The sequence below is a fragment of the Vigna unguiculata genome, chromosome 6, assembly GCF_004118075.2.
Source record: "Vigna unguiculata cultivar IT97K-499-35 chromosome 6, ASM411807v1, whole genome shotgun sequence".
In the NCBI taxonomy this organism is placed as follows: domain Eukaryota; kingdom Viridiplantae; phylum Streptophyta; class Magnoliopsida; order Fabales; family Fabaceae; genus Vigna; species Vigna unguiculata.
Genome location: NC_040284.1, coordinates 23,378,573 through 23,399,801, shown reverse-complemented (window position 1 = coordinate 23,399,801; position 21,229 = coordinate 23,378,573). Strand labels below are relative to the sequence as shown.

At 29.1% G+C, this 21,229-nt stretch overlaps 1 protein-coding gene across 1 annotated transcript; it reads left to right on the top strand.

The window, feature by feature from the left end:
• Positions 1–302: 302 nt before the first annotated feature.
• On the top strand, positions 303–11,640 carry LOC114187408 (branched-chain-amino-acid aminotransferase-like protein 1). Its single transcript, XM_028075661.1, is given in 30 exon segments — positions 303–434; positions 511–580; positions 737–862; positions 962–1,025; positions 1,116–1,203; positions 1,494–1,578; positions 1,817–1,873; positions 2,081–2,194; positions 2,654–2,724; positions 2,835–3,207; positions 5,379–5,489; positions 5,849–5,947; positions 6,072–6,143; positions 6,285–6,377; positions 6,615–6,752; positions 6,904–6,962; positions 7,146–7,248; positions 7,526–7,714; positions 7,838–7,938; positions 8,099–8,153; positions 8,256–8,342; positions 8,672–8,723; positions 8,974–9,059; positions 9,147–9,200; positions 9,381–9,464; positions 9,644–9,715; positions 10,260–10,340; positions 10,725–10,760; positions 11,147–11,279; positions 11,377–11,640. Coding segments are annotated over 29 exon segments (2,847 nt in total). The 5' UTR covers positions 303–336; the 3' UTR covers positions 11,276–11,279; positions 11,377–11,640.
• Positions 11,641–21,229: the final 9,589 nt, after the last annotated feature.

The window sequence follows — 21,229 nt, the reverse complement described above, 5'->3', positions numbered from 1 at the left end:
GAAACTAAATTTATATATGTATTATTTAAATTAAATTACAGATAAATATTTTGTCAAGTCCAGCAAAAGGATTTTTAACTAAATTGTTATTAGTGTCTTATTTTTAAATGAAAGAAAGAAAACGGACATATTTTATTAAAGATATAAGAAATTGTTTTTACAAGGAAGTGAGTATTTTGAAGGAATAAGCTTTTAGTTTTTTAAAATTGAAGATGCACACCATAAAAAAAAAACAATAAAGTAAATATTTAGGAGCTTGTTTTGGACACTATAAAAGCACATGTTTTGAATAGAATAGGAGGTTGTCGGAGGCAGAGCAGAACAGTGGAAGTGGCGATGGAGCACCACTTAGATCCTTCCATGCCTTCTTCCCGCCATTTACTTTCTTCAATCATAGCTATGGAACCTTCTCACTGTGTCATCTCCCATGCCAGGTTTCTCTTTCCCTCACTCCTTCTCCTTTGTATTTCGGCAACACTTCAAAAAAGAGTGACAGAGCTAGATTTGCAGGGCGTGTGGTGGAGGCTCAATCACCGAACAAGTTCAGCAATTCATTTGGGACCATTGCCTTTCCACTCCTGTAATCTTTAATTCTGTACTCTGTTTCTTGGGCTGATGAACTTTTGTTTAAATACTTGTAAAAGAAAAAGAAAAACAAGAAGTGAAAAAGAATTTAACTAAACCAAACTAATTTTCGTCTCTGAGCTTGATTGATCTGATAGAATGATAAATGCAGGGTGATTTACATGCTCCTTACCTGAAGAATTTTCTCAAGAAACTTATTAATCAAGTTGAGTCAGACCATGGCTTTGTGTTGGATAATTTATACGAACTCTATGCTCACTACATGGCATCGTTTAAGGTTTTGTTACATCCATTACTTTCTCCAAGTTTCCTTTTTTTTTCTTCTGGTTGGAAAGCTATGTTTTTTTTCTTCTTGATTTTCTTTCCTTTTTGCTAGGATGATAGTTTGGGGAAGAGAGATGCAAGAATCTGCAAAAGAATTTCATTTCTTTTTCCTGAGGGTAAATCTTGATTGTGGTTATGTTTCTTCATTTATTCTTATGATTTTGTTTCATTCAGATTTCCTTTGTCTGGTGAATTGGAATGGCTAGGTTGTTCTGAACTACAAAGTTGTCCACGCTCGAGGGCAGTGGTTTTTTCGTTGCAGTGTTCTCTAAACATGCTTGAAGGTGATACTGGGTATGCTTATATTTCATGTCATAAAAGACTATGCATATAGAGTGCAACATTTAAACGCTGTTATGTGATGTTTTTTGTCAATGCAGAAGTTCTTCTAAATGATAAACCAGTGTTCTTGCTCCTTGAGAATTCAACTTGTGTTGAGTTCAGCAATACCATTCATTTGGGCATTTGTTGTATCTATCTACATATTCTTATATCATAATTCTTCTATCAATATTCATATGCCACGTGTATGTTTGTGGAATCCGCATTAATTCTTACAAGTTGATTTTGGTTCGGTTATGCAGATGCTCAATATGGCCATCAAGTCTGTTTTTGTCCGAGTTAATACTTTCTCATCCAGAATTATTTTCTAAGAAATCATGCTTTGAGGTCAGTTCTATGTTTGAGTTTGTTAAATCCAGTAGCAACAATAATGTTTTTCTAGTCATGAGATATCTTGCATGTGATGATGAGATAATTATGTGATTATCTTCACTTATCAGAGAGGCTCTAAGATGTAATTCTGCTCTAACTATGTAGTTTCTAACTTTTTGTCATTTCATTTGTTACATTAAGATTAGCTCTCATCTGTTCTTACCTTGGTGCATTTTTTATAAATTTGAAATAGATTGGTTCAGGAGTTGGCCTAGTTGGATTATGTCTGGCCCATGTGAAAGCCTCCCAGGTATGGCCAATTATACTTGGTGATTCATGCATGAACATTTTCAATGATGACATTTTTGTTATTAAAGTATGGTGTTTTAGCTAGAACACTGAAATTTAAACCACAAAATGGTGCTGGTTTGTTTAGTTATTATATGGATAATATAATATTAGGTGGTATTTGTAGTTGAATTTAGTCAACTGGAAGCTTGTTATTGTCTCTCAACAGGTGATGTTAAGTGATGGTGACCTATCAACTTTAGCTAACATGAAGTTTAATTTGGAGTTGAACCACCTGAATGCTGAGGCTAATATGACAGAAAGAAACAAAGATTCAAACATGGTGAGTCTGAATTTGCATATGCTGTGCCTTGTACTTTTCTTTCATGTATTGAAAATTTAATCCTCACAGCATCTTCTCTCAGGTTTTTGCATATGATACTGAGCTATTTGCTAAACTGATATATAAATACCAATTTTCAGTATTTGTATATATTGATTTTCTACTTATCTTCTTGCAGAGTGTTGATGTGCTTATCTTGAGTTTCATACATGTTTGTCCATAGAAGATTAGTCTATAAAATTTCTTTTTTAAGTTTTATTTTGTCCTTTCTGTTGCAGTCTATTTTTGTGTTGATAAATGGTAATAAAAGCTGAAACCAAAATTGTCTGGATCTGCATTCTTTTGAAAACCTTTTTCTCAAGTACTGGATTTTTGCAAGTGTAAGATAGAAGAGAATATAAACTGTATTATACGTTGCCAAGTTTCTGTATTATGAACTGATCCATGCACCTCACTCAGGTAAAATGCTTGTATCTGCCGTGGGAATCTGCATCAGAAAGTGAACTTCAAGATACCATACCAGATGTTGTGTGAGAGTTCAACTCAAGTTTCTACTCAATCACTGAACTTAATTTCTCATCCTGTTTCTTTAAATTTGTTCAGAATTCAAATGCCATTCCATAATATATTACTATTTCAGTTTGGGTGCAGATGTGATATATGATCCAGCTTGTTTACCTCATCTTGTTCGATTACTTGCCATTCTTTTGAATCAGATGAATTCGAGTTTCTGCACACAGCATTCAAGTTGCAAGAGCCTCTCTCCAAACACTAAACTTGGAAATGGTGAACAAAATCACGAAAATGATATTGAAATATATAATGGTGGTAGTAACAGTAGCATGTCAAAGGAAGCACCAGTGGCTTATATTGCATATGTTATCAGGAACATTGAAACTTTCAACTATTTTCTGAGCTTAGGGACACAGGCTAATCTTCATATTGAGGATCTTACTGATTCATTGAAGCCATTGAATCTCCTCTGCTACATGCAATCATACAATCAAACCAGTGTAAGACTATTGCGTATCACTTCCAGTAATATACAGTAACCATTATTTGACTTTCACATGTTATGTTTTCTTTTTTTTTTAACTTGTAAGGTCATAAGATATGGTGAAGTGACAGAAATATATTATGCCTAGGCATAAGTAGTTTGTGAGAGACTTGGTGAAGATAGATAACTGATCAAATTATACTTTGTAGTGGATTTCGATATGAATATAATTTTAGATGGTAATGATGATAATTCATTTTAATAGATATACAATGAGTACAAATTTTATCCTTATAAGTCGGTGGTTTTGTAAGATTAAATTAGAATCAATGTTTAGTTTGTAAAATAGTATTAAAATTTATCCTAACGAGATAACCTACTATATCATCAAACTATCCAACCATCTACATATATTTAGTCCATGCTTGAAGTGTATTAGTAAAGATCTATAGATATATTCTTTGAATTGGTAAAGTGTATTATTTTTGGTTTAATACATGCGAGTACTAATATATTCTTTTAATATCTATAGATATTCACGGTACTCAAAAGTATTTACAAAAAAAATACTAAAATATTTAATAATATATGTTAATTCTAAATTCAAATAAAATATAATATATAACATTCATAAATTTTAAAAAAAGTTTAAATAATTTATTTAAATAGTATTGAATGATAATTTATAAAGAAATGAAGATTTTTTAAAATTAGTTGATAAAAAATAACCTATTCAAAATTGATGTGTTAATATTTTAATTCTGTTCTTTAATTTTTTTATATGTAAAGTACAGTATAGCGGGTACATGTATCTACAATTAGGGATACTATGACACTCGTACTTGTTCTATTTATATGCGGGTATGAAAAATACCTATATCCGTTACTTATACTGTGGTATCCATTTACAATATCTATTTCCTATCCATTATCGATTTTATACGTGAGTACGGATTATTTTGATCTTCCTAATTATATTTATACGTTAAAAAAATAAAAAAAAATACTTTTACATTTGTTTGGTTCAAAAAAAGGAAGAAATAAATAATTTTACATTTAATATTATTTTCAGTGTCATTTATTATTATTATTATTATTATTATTATGATAACAAAAAATAAAAAAAATATTATTATAATAACTATTGAAATAAATAATTATTCAAAAAAATAATTTTGTTATTAATTTATAGATTATTTTTTTTTTATGATTATAAAATAAATATAGTAGTAAACTGCTAAGAGGATGGGAAGAAAATAAAAGAAATTGAATCATGCATATTTATTTCGTGTCTTACTTTTTTAAATATTTTTTCATGCTCTTTTCCCGTGGATTGAGAACATAAAAGCTATTTGAACATAATAATTGATCATAAAAATAATAATAAATAAAAGAAAGTAGGTAAGGACATGTTTGGGGGATGGGAATCGGACAATATAGTGGATAACACGTCTGCGCAACGAATTAAGTGACAAGCAATGATTTTGTGAAAAGGAATTCTCATTGCTTGTCCAAAAGTTGTGACAACCTAATTTTATTGTTTGGTAGCAAAAAGTAATCGCAAGCTCTGATATTTGATTACTTCAAATTTCAGAAAACCTCTAATCAGACCAAAAGCTTTTTTCTTTTGGTTAAAAGGTGTCAACTTTAATCTTTGTTTTTCATATGAATGAATGTTAAATAATTTTCTAATTATTTTATTTTATGGGTGGATTATAATTGTTGTATACTAAAAAAGGGTAGTAAAATAATAATTAGTAATAAACTCTTTTTAGCCTCTCTTGTTCAAAATCTAGGCGTTACTTTATATGGCATTGTGATCAAAATCTAAACACTTTTCGTCTTCTCTATGCAATTGCAAGTTTTAGCAACTATGACAGTAAAAGACAAAAAGCCAAACAAAATGCATCTCTCATGTGTCAACCTCATGCAGCTAAGTTGTAAAATATTAATTACCAGACCATAGTACTTTTCTAATTACCATGTTTCTTTGGCCTCTAAAGTCGCCTTAAAATTTAACGTAACTCTTTGAGATTCCACGGAATTTGTTGGTTACTGTTCCGAGATTTGGACCCATCTTTTTATATTCTGTTGTATTGTGATTCTCATAAAGAAAAGTGGCAATCCACTCGATTCCATCACCACTGTTACTGATAATATTCTAATCAAGTTGAATCAGAAAGAAAGGCTTAGCTTTGCATGGTGAAATCAGAGATGGCGGAGAGTGAAGTGGAGGTGATTCACTCATGGTCTGCTCCAAGATCCCTCAGTACCAGTCTCATGTATTCTTTTGCTCAGGTCTCTCTCTCTCTCGCACTCACCTTTTTTCTTGCCAATGTATTTTGTTGGGTGCAAACAAGGAGTTAAAATATTGCATAATTTGACCTTTCTATTTTGAAATTTCTCATCATGAGTGATTTTAGCAGACTTTGTATGATAAGAAAACGATATTGTTGTTTGATGATGTTTTTGTTTGATGATGATGATGATGTTGTTGTTGTTATCATTCTTTTGATTTGGTCAGTTTCAACAAATGTGTACCTAGTATTCTGCTGATAGGTTAATCATTCCATTAATTGATTGAAACCTTGGTCTGCTATTGATGATTACTCGAGAATCCTGTTTCTGATGAAGGCGTGTTCATTTGTGCTACCCAGAGGGATGACATAGAAGTGCTTGATGAGCCTCTTTATGCAAATTTCCTCAGAGTAACAGGTCTTGATAGACCGTACAGGGAGGAGCTACTCTCAAAAATGGTAAATCTCTCACAAAATGCCTTCCTTCATTACCTTTCCTCTAATGGTTCCTGTGTATTTGTCTCTTGTAGTATCCTCTTTCCATGCTTCATTTTGAAAAATGTTGGTGTTTCAAATGTAACAGGAATCTGATGGAAATAAGGTCACTAGTGACATAATTTTTGGTCCAGGAAGGAAGAAATATAGATTCTGCAAGGTAAAGAACGTATCTTTTGATATATGCATTCATTGATCCAAAAAACCCCATACTAAATAGTTTATCTTGAGCCTTAGCTATGTGTTACCAAAACCAAGTTTGTTTTCTTCTCCTTCATTATTTATCTTTTGCTGTTTTCAGCATATATCAAAGCAACGGTTACAAGGTTTGACTGGTGATCTAATGAAGAAAGGAAAACACTTCATTCTGATAAGAAATCCTCTTGATATATTGGTAAAATGTCTTTCATTTATTACTTATTTGTCACTAAAATAACTTGCCAGTTCTGCATATTTTTGTCATATGCATAAGGTTTGGCTTGTGAAAAACCCTATGAGCTTTGTGTTTCATTAATAATGCCTAAAGGGTGTTACAAATATTTTATCAATTTTTATGACATTTCTTGGTTTTTTATGTCTATTACTACTGCGTGATAGTTCTTGTGTGATTCACTCAATTGTGTATGTTCAGCCATCCTTTGATAAGGTTGTCCCTCCATCTTTCTATGAGTTGGGTTTGGCAGAACTAGTTTGTATATACAATGAACTTCGTGAGATTGGAAAGGCACCACCTGTTATTGATGCTGCAGAACTTCAACAAGATCCTGAGGTATTATCTGAGCTTTGTGAACATGCTTGATTGGTTTTTGTTTATTTGAGCACTAGATAGATAATAATATTTACAAACTAACTTAAAATATGTTTTTAAACATTACTTTTTGATTATCTTGCATTAGTCTTGTGATCTTGTTGATTTTCAGGCTACCCTACGCGGTCTCTGTGATGATCTGCAGATTCCTTTTCAACCTGCTATGCTCAAGTATGTAGCTTTTTGTTACCCTTTACATAAATTCTCCCAACAAAGTTAAAATCACAGCGAGGAACTCAATGGGGATGAGTTTATCACTGGAAACTTTGGTTAAGACATTGATCAAGTTACTATTTTTAGCGTTCAAACAAAACAATGTTCCTGATATTCTTATTCTGCAACAATACATTCCAGGTGGGAAGCAGGTCCAAAGGAAATAGATGGCTTGTGGGCTCCTTGGTGGTACAAGACTGTGCACAAAACTACTGGTTTTGAGAAACCTAGAAAGTATCCCCAGGTATTTTGTTGTTTCATCATGTTCTATTAGTCTTTTATAGAGAATCCATGCTGTTATTTTGTTTGAGCTATTATTAGTATTTTGAAGTTGTTTGCTCCATTACCTATTGCCATTATATTTTTTCTAACAACAGAAATTAGATTTGAAATTGGATGCTCATTATGAACCCATGTTTGTTCTTACTTTTCCCATAAAAAAATTGGATGATACAAAATTTGATTTGACCAAAAACATGACTATAGTTAAGCTGTAAAGTTTAAACTTGTCTTCTTTTCAGCCATTTCCTTTTTCTCTCTACGATTTGTTGGAGCAAAGTCTACCACTGTATAACATGCTTCGGCGTCATGTGAAGAAAAAATCATCTCTTCTGATCCCTCCTTTACCTACTCCCAATCTTCCTGTTCCTGCAAATGAGAAATTGCTTGCTTGGGTTGGTGATGAGATTGTGCCTCGTGATAGTGCTAAGGTAATTAGTTGCATGACAATTAAAGGGTATCTGCTGTATGTTTTTCATATGATAAAGCTTCAGACTTATGTGGTTGATGTACAGATTCTCATGTTTTGAAAATATTACCCTGTGATCTATCAGGTTTCTGTGTTTGATTCAGTTGTCCAAGGAGGTGACTCGGTTTGGGAGGGACTTCGGGTGTATAGTGGAAAGATATTTAAGCTTGAGGAGCATCTAGACAGGTGATGTCACAAAACTAAGAAATTGAATAGTTTTTTATATGTAATGCTATCACATTATTCCAATAATATTCTGTCTGATCAGTTGATTACATAATTGAATTAGTAATGCAATAATTGAAAAACTCATGATGTGTCCTCTTACATTTCTTGTTTCTTATAGGTTATTTGATTCAGCAAAAGCTTTAGCTTTTGAAAATGTTCCTAATCGGGATGAGGTGAGTCTTAGATGCATTCAGTTCATCTATGTAGCATGTGTCAGTTGAAACATTCAGTTCTTGTTTAGGTTACCATCATAATGAATGTTCAAAAAATTGCAGATAAAGGAAGCAATTTTCAGAACTTTGATTAGGAATGGCATGTTTGACAATTCACACATACGGCTTTCCCTAACACGAGGGAAAAAGGTTTTACTATCTCTCATTTATCATTTCAGCTAGCTAAATTATTTCTTAAGCCTAATAATTCGTCAAATTCTGTTTCATCATCACTCACATGGCAGTGCTCAGCGTTATATGGGAGCAGCTTCATAATTTTAATAATATATTAGAGTATATGAACAAAAAGCCTGTCCATATTAACCAGAAATCTCAGTTATAATAGAATGAAGCAAAGGGTTCTGCTTGTTTGATTATTCAGTGAAACTATGGTAAAGACGAAATAAATTGTATTAAAGTCCCTTTCTATGGACCATTCTTGTTTTAACTAAAGTAGAATCAATATTCTGTTTATCCAGGTTTCTTCTGGGATGAGCCCAGCATTCAATCTTTATGGTTGTACATTAATTGGTAACTTCCTATCCCATTGCCAACTAAGTAACATTGATGTTAGTATCAAATTCTTTATATTCAAGTTATTTTTTAGCTATAATAGTTCTTCTTTTAAGCTTTGATAAATCTTCACACTAGTCTTTTAGCTAAGTCAAGCAAAATCATGCAGTTTCAATAATATTTAAATGTGTGGAATCATCACTTGCATCATTGCTTTGGAAATGGTTAATCATTTTATACTATATTGGTTTCTTCTTTACATATGCAGTGCTTGCTGAATGGAAACCCCCAGTGTATGATAATACCCGTGGTATAGTTCTTGTAACTGCTACAACTCGCCGTAATTCACCAAATGTGAGTTTCTGCTTTGTATACTTGTTATCATGGTTCTCTTTCATCTTACACATTGGAGAACATTTTGATACATTTTGTTTTTACCAGAACTTGGATTCGAAGATTCATCACAATAACCTTCTCAACAACATACTTGCAAAGGTATTTTCCTGTTCTTCTCAACCAAAATGTGCTAATTAATTACTGTTGTTGGTAGTAGATGGTTTCTGTTGTAACAGTGATGGTTGTTAAGTTAATTTAACAGGGTAATCCTTATAGTAATATCATTATGGATAATGTTTATTCACTACATTACTAAATATTATCATTGACCAAGTGCAGATTGAAGGCAATAATGCAAAAGCAGATGACGCAATCATGCTTGACCAAGATGGTTATTTGTCAGAAACCAATGCAACTAACATTGTATGTCCTCAAATTTACCCTTACTGTCAAACAAGTCTTTATTTTCATTGTACTAGGTAGCAACCAACAGAGATGTTTCTTGGGGTCAAAGCTTTGCAACAAGGTTTATTTGCAACATAGACACTACAGGGTCTAATGTTTGGAACACTTCAACTCATTTAATGTTCTTCTGTCTGCAGTTTGTTGTCAAAAAAGGCCGTGTTCTGACACCTCATGCCGATTACTGTCTTCCTGGCATTACTCGCGCAACTGTAAGTTGTGTACACTAATCCTGTTGTTTTAAAACCAATTTCTGTATATAGTGACGGACCTACATGTAGTTGAGCGTGAACAAGCAGTTTCCTGATTTTGTTAAAATTAATACCAAATATCTCAAAAAAAATTATTTTGTCCTCCGTAATCTTATATATTTGTCCTCCTTAATTCTTCTCCCCTTGATTCTTTACTTTTATTGTTAAAGGTTGCTTGATTGAGACACATAATTTCTAACTGACTGCGCTGACTCAGGGTCTTAGATTCGTCATTGTCCGTATGTATTGTATATGTATTGTAGCATTTATGTTTGGCATGAAGAAGCAGATGACACCTGAATACAAGTTTCAGCTACAAGAAGTGCTTTTATTCAGCATCTGATTTTGTTTGTTAGAGTGCCATTGTGTTGGCAAATAATCACTTTTTTTGGTAGGACATGGAGTAGATTACTAGAAAAGTTTAGGTTTGTAATTTCATTCTAAGTTATGCTTATCAATGAAGTGTACTTTGGCATTGATTGACTCTTCTGGTTTGCAATTTTAGGTAATGGATCTTGTTGTGAAAGAAGAGTTAATCTTAGAGGAGCGCAGAATCAGCTTGTCAGAAGTGCATACTGCAGATGAGGTTCCCATATACAGTTTCAAATACGTTTCTGAACAAAAATTGCTATAAGATATTAGGGATTAACTTATGAGAACAAAAGATCATACACTGATACTGTAAATAGTTTTACACTATCATCTAGTCATAAACTACCATGGTAAGTTTATTTACTTCACAGTAGCTATTTTGAAATTCATGTCAAAGGTGCATTGCAATTAGATAATATATACTCTCAGTTCATTACTATTCAACTCTCAACTTTTACTGTTCTAATCATTTTCTTATTTGATAATTTTATATTAATCTATTACTTTTAGCATAAAAATAATTTGTGCAAAAAATGTACAATTATACATATATATCATCCAATTTAAGTTGAGTTATAAATAGAAGACTATCTTGCAGGTCTGGACAACTGGAACAATGGGAGAACTAAGCCCGGTAAGTGCCTATTATACCTTTTCAATCCAATCTTACAATACATTTAAAGGTTAAATATGTTTTTAGTCCCTGAACTTGAACATGAAATTAGATTTCGTTCCTGTTCCAAACTTTGATACATTTTGGCTTTCAAATTTTAAAAATGAATAGATATGGTCCCTTTAATCTGATGACATTAATTTTTTCTTTTACATGTTAAACGGTGTTTTAGGTTGACATTTGAGCTTAAACGTGTCAAATGGTGTAAACAACTTAAATATCAGAATGTAAATACCATTTAAAAATGTATCAAAGTTTAAATTTAGGAAGTAAAAACATATTTAACATTACATTTAAAGGACAAGTTTAATGGTATGAGATTAAAATTTATTGGATATTTTGTTTAGGTGGTGAAGGTTGATGGTCGCGTAATTGGCAATGGAGAAGTTGGAGCAATCACCAGAAGATTGCAAGCTGCATATAAAAATTTGACAGAAGAGGCTGGTGTACCTATACCAACCTATGTTAAAACTTGAAAAGGTTTACCATCTTTTTCTCTTTTTCTTTTCAAAAAACTTTTAGACTTCTTTGGTCTTAAAATTTTCCATAATCCTTTTTTTATCTTCATCTCTTGTAGATTGCAGTTGTAAGGGAGAGGAAAATGCTGTACATTACTAAAAGCTACATATATGGAAGCATTTTTCCCTCAGAAAAGAAAAATGGTTTTTCTGTTATTCAATAAATTAGCAAAAAACAAACTCTTTCTTTTTCTTTGGAGGGGAATTAAAAAGTTCGTGGTTCCATTAGAGCTTGTTAAGGTTGAGTTTGGTTTCAAGTTAACTTTTTTTTAATCACTGACCAGTTTACATGGTTTTAGCTAAATGATCGGATATTTTTTATTTCTTTCTAGTATTTAAACAGGATTGTCAAATAAATAAAATACGATTAAACAGAGTATTTTTTTTTATTTGTTCTCTAAATTCATATTTTTAACAGTTAAAATTGAGTGATTTGAGTATGATGTAAGTCATTTTTATATGTAAGGTTGGTTTAAAATTTTTTAACATAATATTTTTTATTCACAATTCATTGGACACAGAATAGACACAAAAATATTGTTTTGAGTAAAATGTTATTTAATTTTACTTCATTCATTTTTATTATTATTAGTAGTAGTTAGTAGTATTAGTATTAAAGACATAATCCATTTGTGGTGAAAAGTTTTTGAAATGAAGTTATAAAATTGAGTGAATTTTGATAAGTTCTTCTATTATTACTTGTAAATTTTTATTGTTAACAAGATAGTTTGATTAGTAACTGGATCTATTTTATTAGTTTATACTATCTTTTATATGCAACTGGAAAGATTGTGCCCTACTCTATAACAAGAATAGATTAAGGTACAACTTTTTAATAATTAAATTAAGTCAACATTTTTATTTAAATATATTTAGTTGAACAATGCCTAAGACATTCAAAAAACTTAAAAAGTGGAATTACTTAACTAAAAAGAAATATTAAATGTATTAAAAGCATAGGTACTGATAATACAAGTGGAGACTAGATTATACATATAAGAAATTGAAAAATGATATATTATTACAGTTTGTCCATCTCAAACTTAAGTCTTTCTTAAAAAACAAGGAATTATCTTAAAAGAAAAATTGGGTCAGCTTTCCCTATGAATTCATCAATTTTTCTATTGTCCGTTTTCAACAATTAATTCCAATTTTTATAATAATGAGAATTAATTAGAACATTTTCCAATTCGTGATTTAATTTCAATAAATACTAACACATAAAACTAATATAACAAAGACTAAAAATCTGACAGAGTGCATAGTAAAATTTACGAGGCATGATATTTTGATTTGGGTTATATATTTATGTCATATTTATGTCTGATACGTATTCATGTTCGATATTTTAAAATATTTGATTATTCTGATCACCAAAGTGGTAATACTTTCATGATGATTATTTTTTATGTTAATACTTTTAATACATATTATTTCAATTTGAATTCACACAATAACAATCATATATTTATTATATTTTTAAAGATTAATTTATATTTTTCAATATATATGTATCGCGTATTGTGTTTTATTATTTTCAAAATAAACATATCAATTATATATATATATATATATATATATATATATATATATTGAAAGTCCGTACATCATAGAGTAAAATATAAACTTAATTTGTTGTTTTTTCACATTTCTTATTTTTTTATTTTTTTAAAAGAAAAAAAAAGTAAAAAAAATATATATTATTTCTACTTATTTATTACTTATTCTATTCCACTTTGGAAAAAGAAAAAACAAAGTAACTTTTTTCAGACTCACGTGACAATGAAATGTCAGTTTTATAGTATGATATTCGTCATATACGACCTTTTATTGTTTCTCAAGAATGTTTCTTATATGCAATTAATGTTTAAAATATACAAAATTTGAATAGTTATATCTCAATTTTCTTTTCAAATTTTGATAATCTAACTAATTCAAGTGTTCTTAATTTTTTTTATAATATGTATGTATAATGTTTTTTAAAACATAAAAAAATGAAAGAAAATCTTCTACTATATTTTTTATTGATTTTGATTTCATTAATTACATATTTCAATTTTTTTAATTTAATTATTAATAAATTAAGAGAAGGAATTACAATAGTTTAAATAAATATGTGTATTTTTTTATAATTAAAATTATATTAAATTATAATTTTTTTATTAATGACAATAGTAATACGTATATTTTGAATATATTATATTAGCTTGCCAAATTATTGGTTACCACTCCATACAACAATAAAGAATTCTTAAAAAAACTAATTACATTTGAATATATATTAACGTACATAAAAAAGAAATAAAGTCAGTAAAGAAGATAACTTTTTTTATTATATTTGAATGTATTATTGCAAACGTGACTTTAAATAAGTTATAATAAAGATTAGATTTGACTTTAGAAATAGACATTTGTGTTAATAATCTTTAAAAGTACATAAAAACAAATTAGATTTCACTATAAAGTATAATCCATCCATTTTAACTAACAATTATTGGAATATTTGTATACATTATAGTTTGTTCTTATAAAAGTTCTTGTTGACCTATCATCTCGTTATTCTAGATAAATTACACCTGTATAAACACTTTAATTTAATTTGAAAGAGGTTTTTATGTAAATTTAGGGTTAAATATGTTTTTGTCCCTCTTATCCATTTTTGTTAAGTTTATTTGACATTTTAAACGTAATTTATGATAATATTTGAGTTAACATTAAAGTGAATATGTGTCAAACAGTGTAAACAATTTAAATACTATCTTGAAATGCGTTTGAGACGTCAGATAAATTTAACAAAATTTGGTTAAAAAAACTAAATTCACGTAATTTTAAATATAAAAGACTAAATTGGTCAAAAATTTTAAGGAAAGACTAATTCCAAATTTTTCTGAAACTTGTAGGACAAAAACATATTTAACTTTTAATAGATCAAGTTAAATTTTAAAAATATGTTAGATGAAACCTAAAATAGAGTCCATGGAAAATAATAGATCATACCTATATCTTTAATTTGTTTAAAAGGGCGTTTTATTTTAATGTTTTGTTTGGGCTATTGTATTTACAAGTGTCCAAATAATGATTGTTAAAAAATTAAAATTTATATAATAATAAGTATAAGATGTTCGGTCCTGATAATTTATTATTATATTTTTTTATTTTAATTTTAAACGTGACAAGTAATTAGAATATTAATTGATAAAGAATGTAAGAGTAAGTATAAAAATTTCTAAAAATAAAAAAGTATAAAAGGCATTGCACTCTGTCTGTATTGCCTGCAGATAGTACAAGGATAAAAATGAAAGGAATAAGAATCTATAACCATGGCAGCTTTAATTTATGAGAGAAAGAAGAATGATTTTAAATTAATTATTCATAAAGTAAATTTTATAGGTTAAATATATATTACCATCTTTTTCTTTTCTTTGGCTTTCAATCCTGAATTTAAGTTCAATTACTTCAATTAACTATGGATATTAATAACACATAAAAAAAACTTAAAATTTTATAGATTGTTCAACTTTCTTTTTTAAATGTGAGATTTAAATTTCTCTGACATGATAAAATATTAAAAGGTGGATCTAAATATATTTCATTGAGAAAACACTTGTAAAGTAATTGAAATACAAAGAAAATGAATATATTTATTTTTCATGGATTTAATAATGCTGTCGCGTCATGGAATTAGAGCTTCGGGCCCAACTGAGTTTGGGCTACAATAATTGAACTTTTCTGAAAAGCCTCATTATTACAAAGCAAGAAAGAATGTGTTTGGGCCAGCCTCAGTTATTTTTATTCTCTTTTTGGCGTTGATTGTGATGAACATTCATTCAAATGATATCAGAATATACTACAATACAACACAACCATGTCATGCATGCACTGCACACAATCTAGTCACAATAACAACTAAGTAATCAACACCTCATTCACTCGATCTTCTCTTCTTTTTCTCTGTTCAACGTTGAATTAATTCTTCAACGTTAAACAGAAAAAAAAGAACAGAAAACTGAGTCAATGAGACGAATCAATTTTTTAAAATAGAAGTAACAATTAGTTGTTTTTTGTTTCACATGAACTTCTTATCATATTTTTTGCACCGATTTTACGTTAGAAAATCAATTCTACGATCACTTTGACACATAATCAAACACGCATTTAATAGCTTCGTTCATTCTTCAAAATTGTTTCAATTCCAAAGAAAAAGGGCATATGCTACTTTTTATGTGCTATGGTTGTTTGTTAAGAATTGATTAATGAGAAAAGAGGAAGTTTGGTGTGGACCAATTCAGTGCATAATCGCATTGAGTTCAATTATTAGTGTCTTTCTTCACTTTTGTGTCATTTCCAGTTATGGGGGTGATTGTCATGGTTCTAATAAATAGCTTTATGTCTTTTTACTTTATTGTGTTGTATTTTCTATCACACAAACAAAAGAAAGAAAGTCACTATCTTCTGTCTCTCTGATACTATGTGTGAGTATGTGTATATGTTACCAACTCTTTTTGTTTCTTTTCTATTTTCCTCAAAGCTGCAACCCAACCCTATTCTCTCTGTCTTTGTATAAAACCTTCCTCACACCACTTTTTCCATACTCAAATTTTAGTATATTACAAAAGTTAGGTATAATCACTAATTCATTCCTCTTTTTCAAATCATTCATATTTGTTTTTTTCCTCAATAAAGTTTTTATTTTTATAAAAAATACTTAATTTAGCTCATTTTATTATATTCACGCAACGTGTCAAAATTTGAGTGATGTTTATCTTAAAATTTCAATCTCGGCATGACATTTTTAAAGTAAATATGATCCAATAAGACAAACCTAAATTTGGACATGTATATTTTTTTAAACTATGCTGATGTTCAATTTCACATAAAGAACCACATTAAACATTAAGTACTTTTTACAAAAAATAATAACTTGTTGGAGTATAAAAAGTGTAAAAAGTAAATTGAATCAAAAACTTATATATAATAACTAAATTATTTATTAAACCTAAAAGTTAACAACCCTTTTACATCATCGTCTCATTTTCTATTACCAAGAGTCAATCGGTCAATTTACTCTTCAAATTAACATTCTGGCATTTGACACTTTTCAAATAAAAGAATATCCAGATTTTAATTAGGGACGTAAAAATGGATCAGGTCTGCTGGACTAGAGCCGAAGAAAAGGGCGGGTCAGGTTGAAATTTTCAGTCCGCCAACCTAATGTAACCTGACCCGCCTAACATGTCAGTTTAGCGGACCAAAACGGATTAGCTTGCCAATTTGTTTTTTTTTTTTTATGTTTAAAATTAAAAATAATACTTTTTTATATTATATATATATAATAGATTTATAAACAAAAATTTAAAAAAAGTTAAAAAAATTAAAAAAATTAAAAAAAAAGACAGGTTAGCCCACCGGCCTACCAACCCGCTCTAAGACAAAACGAGTTACAATATCCAACCTGTTTATTGGTGGTAGGCCAGTTCGACCCGACCCATTTTTGGCAGACCGCAGGCGAGCCGGACCAAAACGAGCCGAACTGGTCTGTTTTGACACTCCTAATTTTAATATGTGATAGATCTAAAACTTCACACTTTCAAAGTATGTAAATATCAATTAATTAACAAAAGAGACGACATTAAATATTTTTTTTATAAAAATAAGATTTGATGGAGTAGAAAAATATAAAAACTAAAACAAATAAAAAACTTACATATAAAATGACAAAATTATTAATTAAACCTGAAAGTTAACAACCTTTTGCATCATCCACTTCAGTTTCTACCACCAAGAATTAATCGGTGAATAGAGTCTCCAAATTAACATTTTCTTAAGTTTAAGAGAGAGAGAAAGTCGAAAAGAAGAAAACGAGTATGTTTTATGCAACGTTGGCAGTGGTTTAAATTCCAAAAGATGCTTTGTTTGTTGATTAAAATTTGATGTTTAATGGGTTGGAATCAATGTACTGAATGTTGGGGGGAAGACAACAGGGAGAAGAAGACAAATAGGTGTTAGAGTTGGAATCTTCCAAAAGACAACCCTGGAGTTTCACGAACAACCAAAAAATTGTTATTATTATAAAATTCATATTTTGGTGGATTCAATTGCAATCTGACAATTAAAAATAGGGGACGGGACCTAACATATATTGCAAAGGACAGTAAAATCTGCAAAGGACATCATCTTATCTTTTACCCTCTTATCCTGTGCTTTTATTTCCACTCTTTTTTTTTTCCTATGAAGATAATACTCATTTTCTTCTGACACTACTCTATGCACAAAGTTCAAATGTGAATGAATTAGACTTCATGTGATCACTACATCTAGATCCTATCAAAATATCACTTCATTTTGCAGTTTCAAGAACGCTTTTTGAGACTCATTACACTTCAATTTACCAACATCAACAACAGTTTATGCATGCCTTGGTTTTTTCAGTGTCTCTTCTAACAAAATTCTATTCATTTTCCCACTGTGTAAAAAAAAGAAGAAGAAAAATTCAACCTTTAAATGTAAGCATGTAAGTTGTCAATTGTGTTGGAAACTTTATATAGTTTTTGTACTCATGTTATGATGCTAATCGAGTCCGTGGAATGTAGCTATCATCATGAGTTTATGCAATGCAGCCTCTATCATGCTAATTTTATTTTGAATTTTTTTTCGTAAAAAATATTCACAAATTTTGTTCGTAAAAAATAAAATTACAAAAAATTATTATCAATTTTTTTTCAAAATATTTTGTAGAAAATACTTTTTGCAACAAATTTTGTAAAAAATAATTATTCATGAATGAATTACCTGTCAATTAAGATTTTTAGAAAAAATAACAGAAAAAAAAAGTCTTTTATTGCAAATTTTTTTAACAAATTTACAAAATAAATCACATGTAATATGAGAATTTTTAATAGTATTATAATTAGAAAAATGATTCGATTTCTTAGAAAAATTCACTTGTGAGTTATAACATCAATGAAACTGCAGTTTAATTGACACGAGGAATCATACAATAGTGAAATGTTTGTGTTTGTGTTAGTGTTTCTGTCAAAATCTATATTAAATAGATGAAATTATCTCCGATTTAAAATTTTAAAATAATGAATGATGATTTATTTTTATATTTTATTCAACGTAAATGAAACACAAACTTAAATCACATGTATAGGTAGAGGTTGAAATATTTGTGTTTGCGTTGTGTTCAATATTCTTTTTAGAATATATGTTATATAGATGAAATCATTTTTAATCTAAAATATTAAGACAATATATTTTAAAAAAAAATATTTAATTTCATTATCTTTATTCAATATAAAATTTAAATTCGCAAGTAAACTCCATCTAAAGAAAGTTATTTAAACAAGAAGATCCTTATTATAAAATTGGAAAAATGAAGGTATGTAATGTTAGCATCATTTTGTATTTGAGTGGAGAAGGAATTTTCATTTTCACCCAACCAAAAGAAGGAAATAACAAGGTTTTAAAATTTGAGAAAACAAGATGCATTGGATTTTTTGAGTAGAGAGAGTTAAGTGCATGAAGGAAGGGAAAAGGGTTTTACCCAAACATTTATACTGTTTTTGTTGACTCAAATGATGACATTAGCAATTGCTAACACACAAATCACCCAGAATGAATGAAAACATTAACCACAAAAAGGTTTTATGCTCACTTTTCAACAATACTTCAAACTATGTTTCTAACTTTACCATTTGAGTTATTCGATGACCCCACCACAACATAACTTTCTTTTCAATTTTTTTTTCACCTAGGAATTCGACTACGAATATAGTACAATTTGATGGGGCCATTGTTTTTTTACCTTCAATGCTCTAATCATTTGCATTTTTTCAATAGCTATTAAAAAAATTATAGAATGCATGAATTGAAGAATGATCCCTATAATATAATAACTCAAGCTACTTTTCTGTAACAGCCACCATTAATGAATTATTTTTCTTTCTCACTCTCTCTTCTTCTCCAGTCAACAGCTGTCATGATCATGCTCTGTTTTCTGAAAATTATGTCAAAGTGACATTTTTCAAAAACAATTCCTTGGCACAATAGAACAAACAACAATTCTGTATTCCTGCAAATTTTGAGTTAGGTTAAATCTAGATTTTAAGTCTAACTCTACTTCATAAAATTGGTTTATAAGATAAGAATTATATCTACTTATATATTATGAATTAGTTTTATTTTTAGTCAATGTGGAACTTTTAATACACTCTCTTACATCGAAGTATATTTATTTTGTGTGCGGAACTAAAAATTAATAGGTGGTCCATTAGTGGTCAGATAGCGGGTGAAACAGAATGTCTGAAAAATATCGTTAGGATAAACTCTAAATATCATTCTCTTGTAAATTGCATGTGAAAGATTAATATTATGGTGTATTAATTTTTTAGAATAACTTTTATACAAGAGAGAACTAGAAAGTGAAAGAAAAGAAAAGGAAAAATATGTGATAAGCAATGTTTTAATGATGTAAAAGTAAATAAATTATGGGATTTTCTTGAATTGTATTTATATTTTTATATTATTATATTGGTGTCCATTGTTTAAGAGTATAGTGTTTCTAATCTTAAAGAGTGATGTAAACAGAAATAACATAAAATTTTAAAAGATTGACGTCTCTGTATAATTTGAAAAAATTTCAAGGATTGTAAGTAAAGAAAAAATGGCACGATTTTTTTTTTTTATAAAATTAGGTTTAACTTTTATTTTGTTGTTTTTACTCACTATATGTAAAAGGACTAAAAATTATTAAAACAATTTTGTGAAAACAAAAAAAAAATTAAAGTATAGAATCTAAAAGATGAAATTTATATAACCATATAAACTCTAAATGATTAATTAAAAAAACATTAGAAGTTAAAACGGGGAGTTCCTTTATTTAACATATTATATTGAATCAAGAATCTCTCACTCTCTTTGCCATTTCATTTCATTGTGCTAGAAAGATGACCTAAAACGTCTAATAAATAGTTTTGAAACATAACAAAAATAAATCAATAAAAGGAAAAAATAAAATTGATTATGACAAAAGTGTCTATTTAATATGATAAGAGGAAAATGGTTGGATTATGACAAAAGTAAAAGGTACAAAAGTTGCTTTTTTTTAAGTTGGATAATATTATAAAGACATGTAAAAAAGACGGAAAAACAATGGAGGAATAAAAAAATGGAATTGATATCAATTGCTTTAATATTATAATTACAATAATGGAACACTAGACATCAATTTATGTGTAGATTGGTGGATTGTGTTTAGTCAGCTTCCTAATGATGATAAGGATGAAACATTATTCTTCGTTCTCTGTGAAGCATCAAAATTTCACTCAGAGGGATCAATGAACTCTGGATTTCGCCATTTCTAAATAATAACATAACAAATATACAATAATGATATACATTAAATTAATATGATATTATCTTAAAGAATTAGATTTTAAATATGTTCATATACGAGCCAATCTATCCCAGAAGGTCCTGATGTTGGTATATTTGAAATGTTCTTAAAAGATTTTTTTTCCCCAATATCAGTGAGTCTCGTATCGATTAAGAGTTGAAATCAGAGTCGAGATTAAATGTTGTTTAGGTATTTCTTTCTTCCTCATCTTCTGAAATATTTTTTTAGGACAAAATTTTACCTTTCAAAACAAACAATACCTCGATGATATAATAATTGTTACTAATTATGATTGTCGAACAAATTTGGATCAAATTGAAATATTGATATCTATTGTAAAAACCGACAAACACGAAACAGTGATAGAACTTCAAACTCCAAAATAAAAAAAAAACATTTATTTCAATACATTTAATAATTTTATGATAAAATCTCGTGCTCCAAAACGAATAATGCCTAAAATCTTATTAATAAACAAACGCATGTAAGAATCAAATGGAAAAATGGAGTGAATC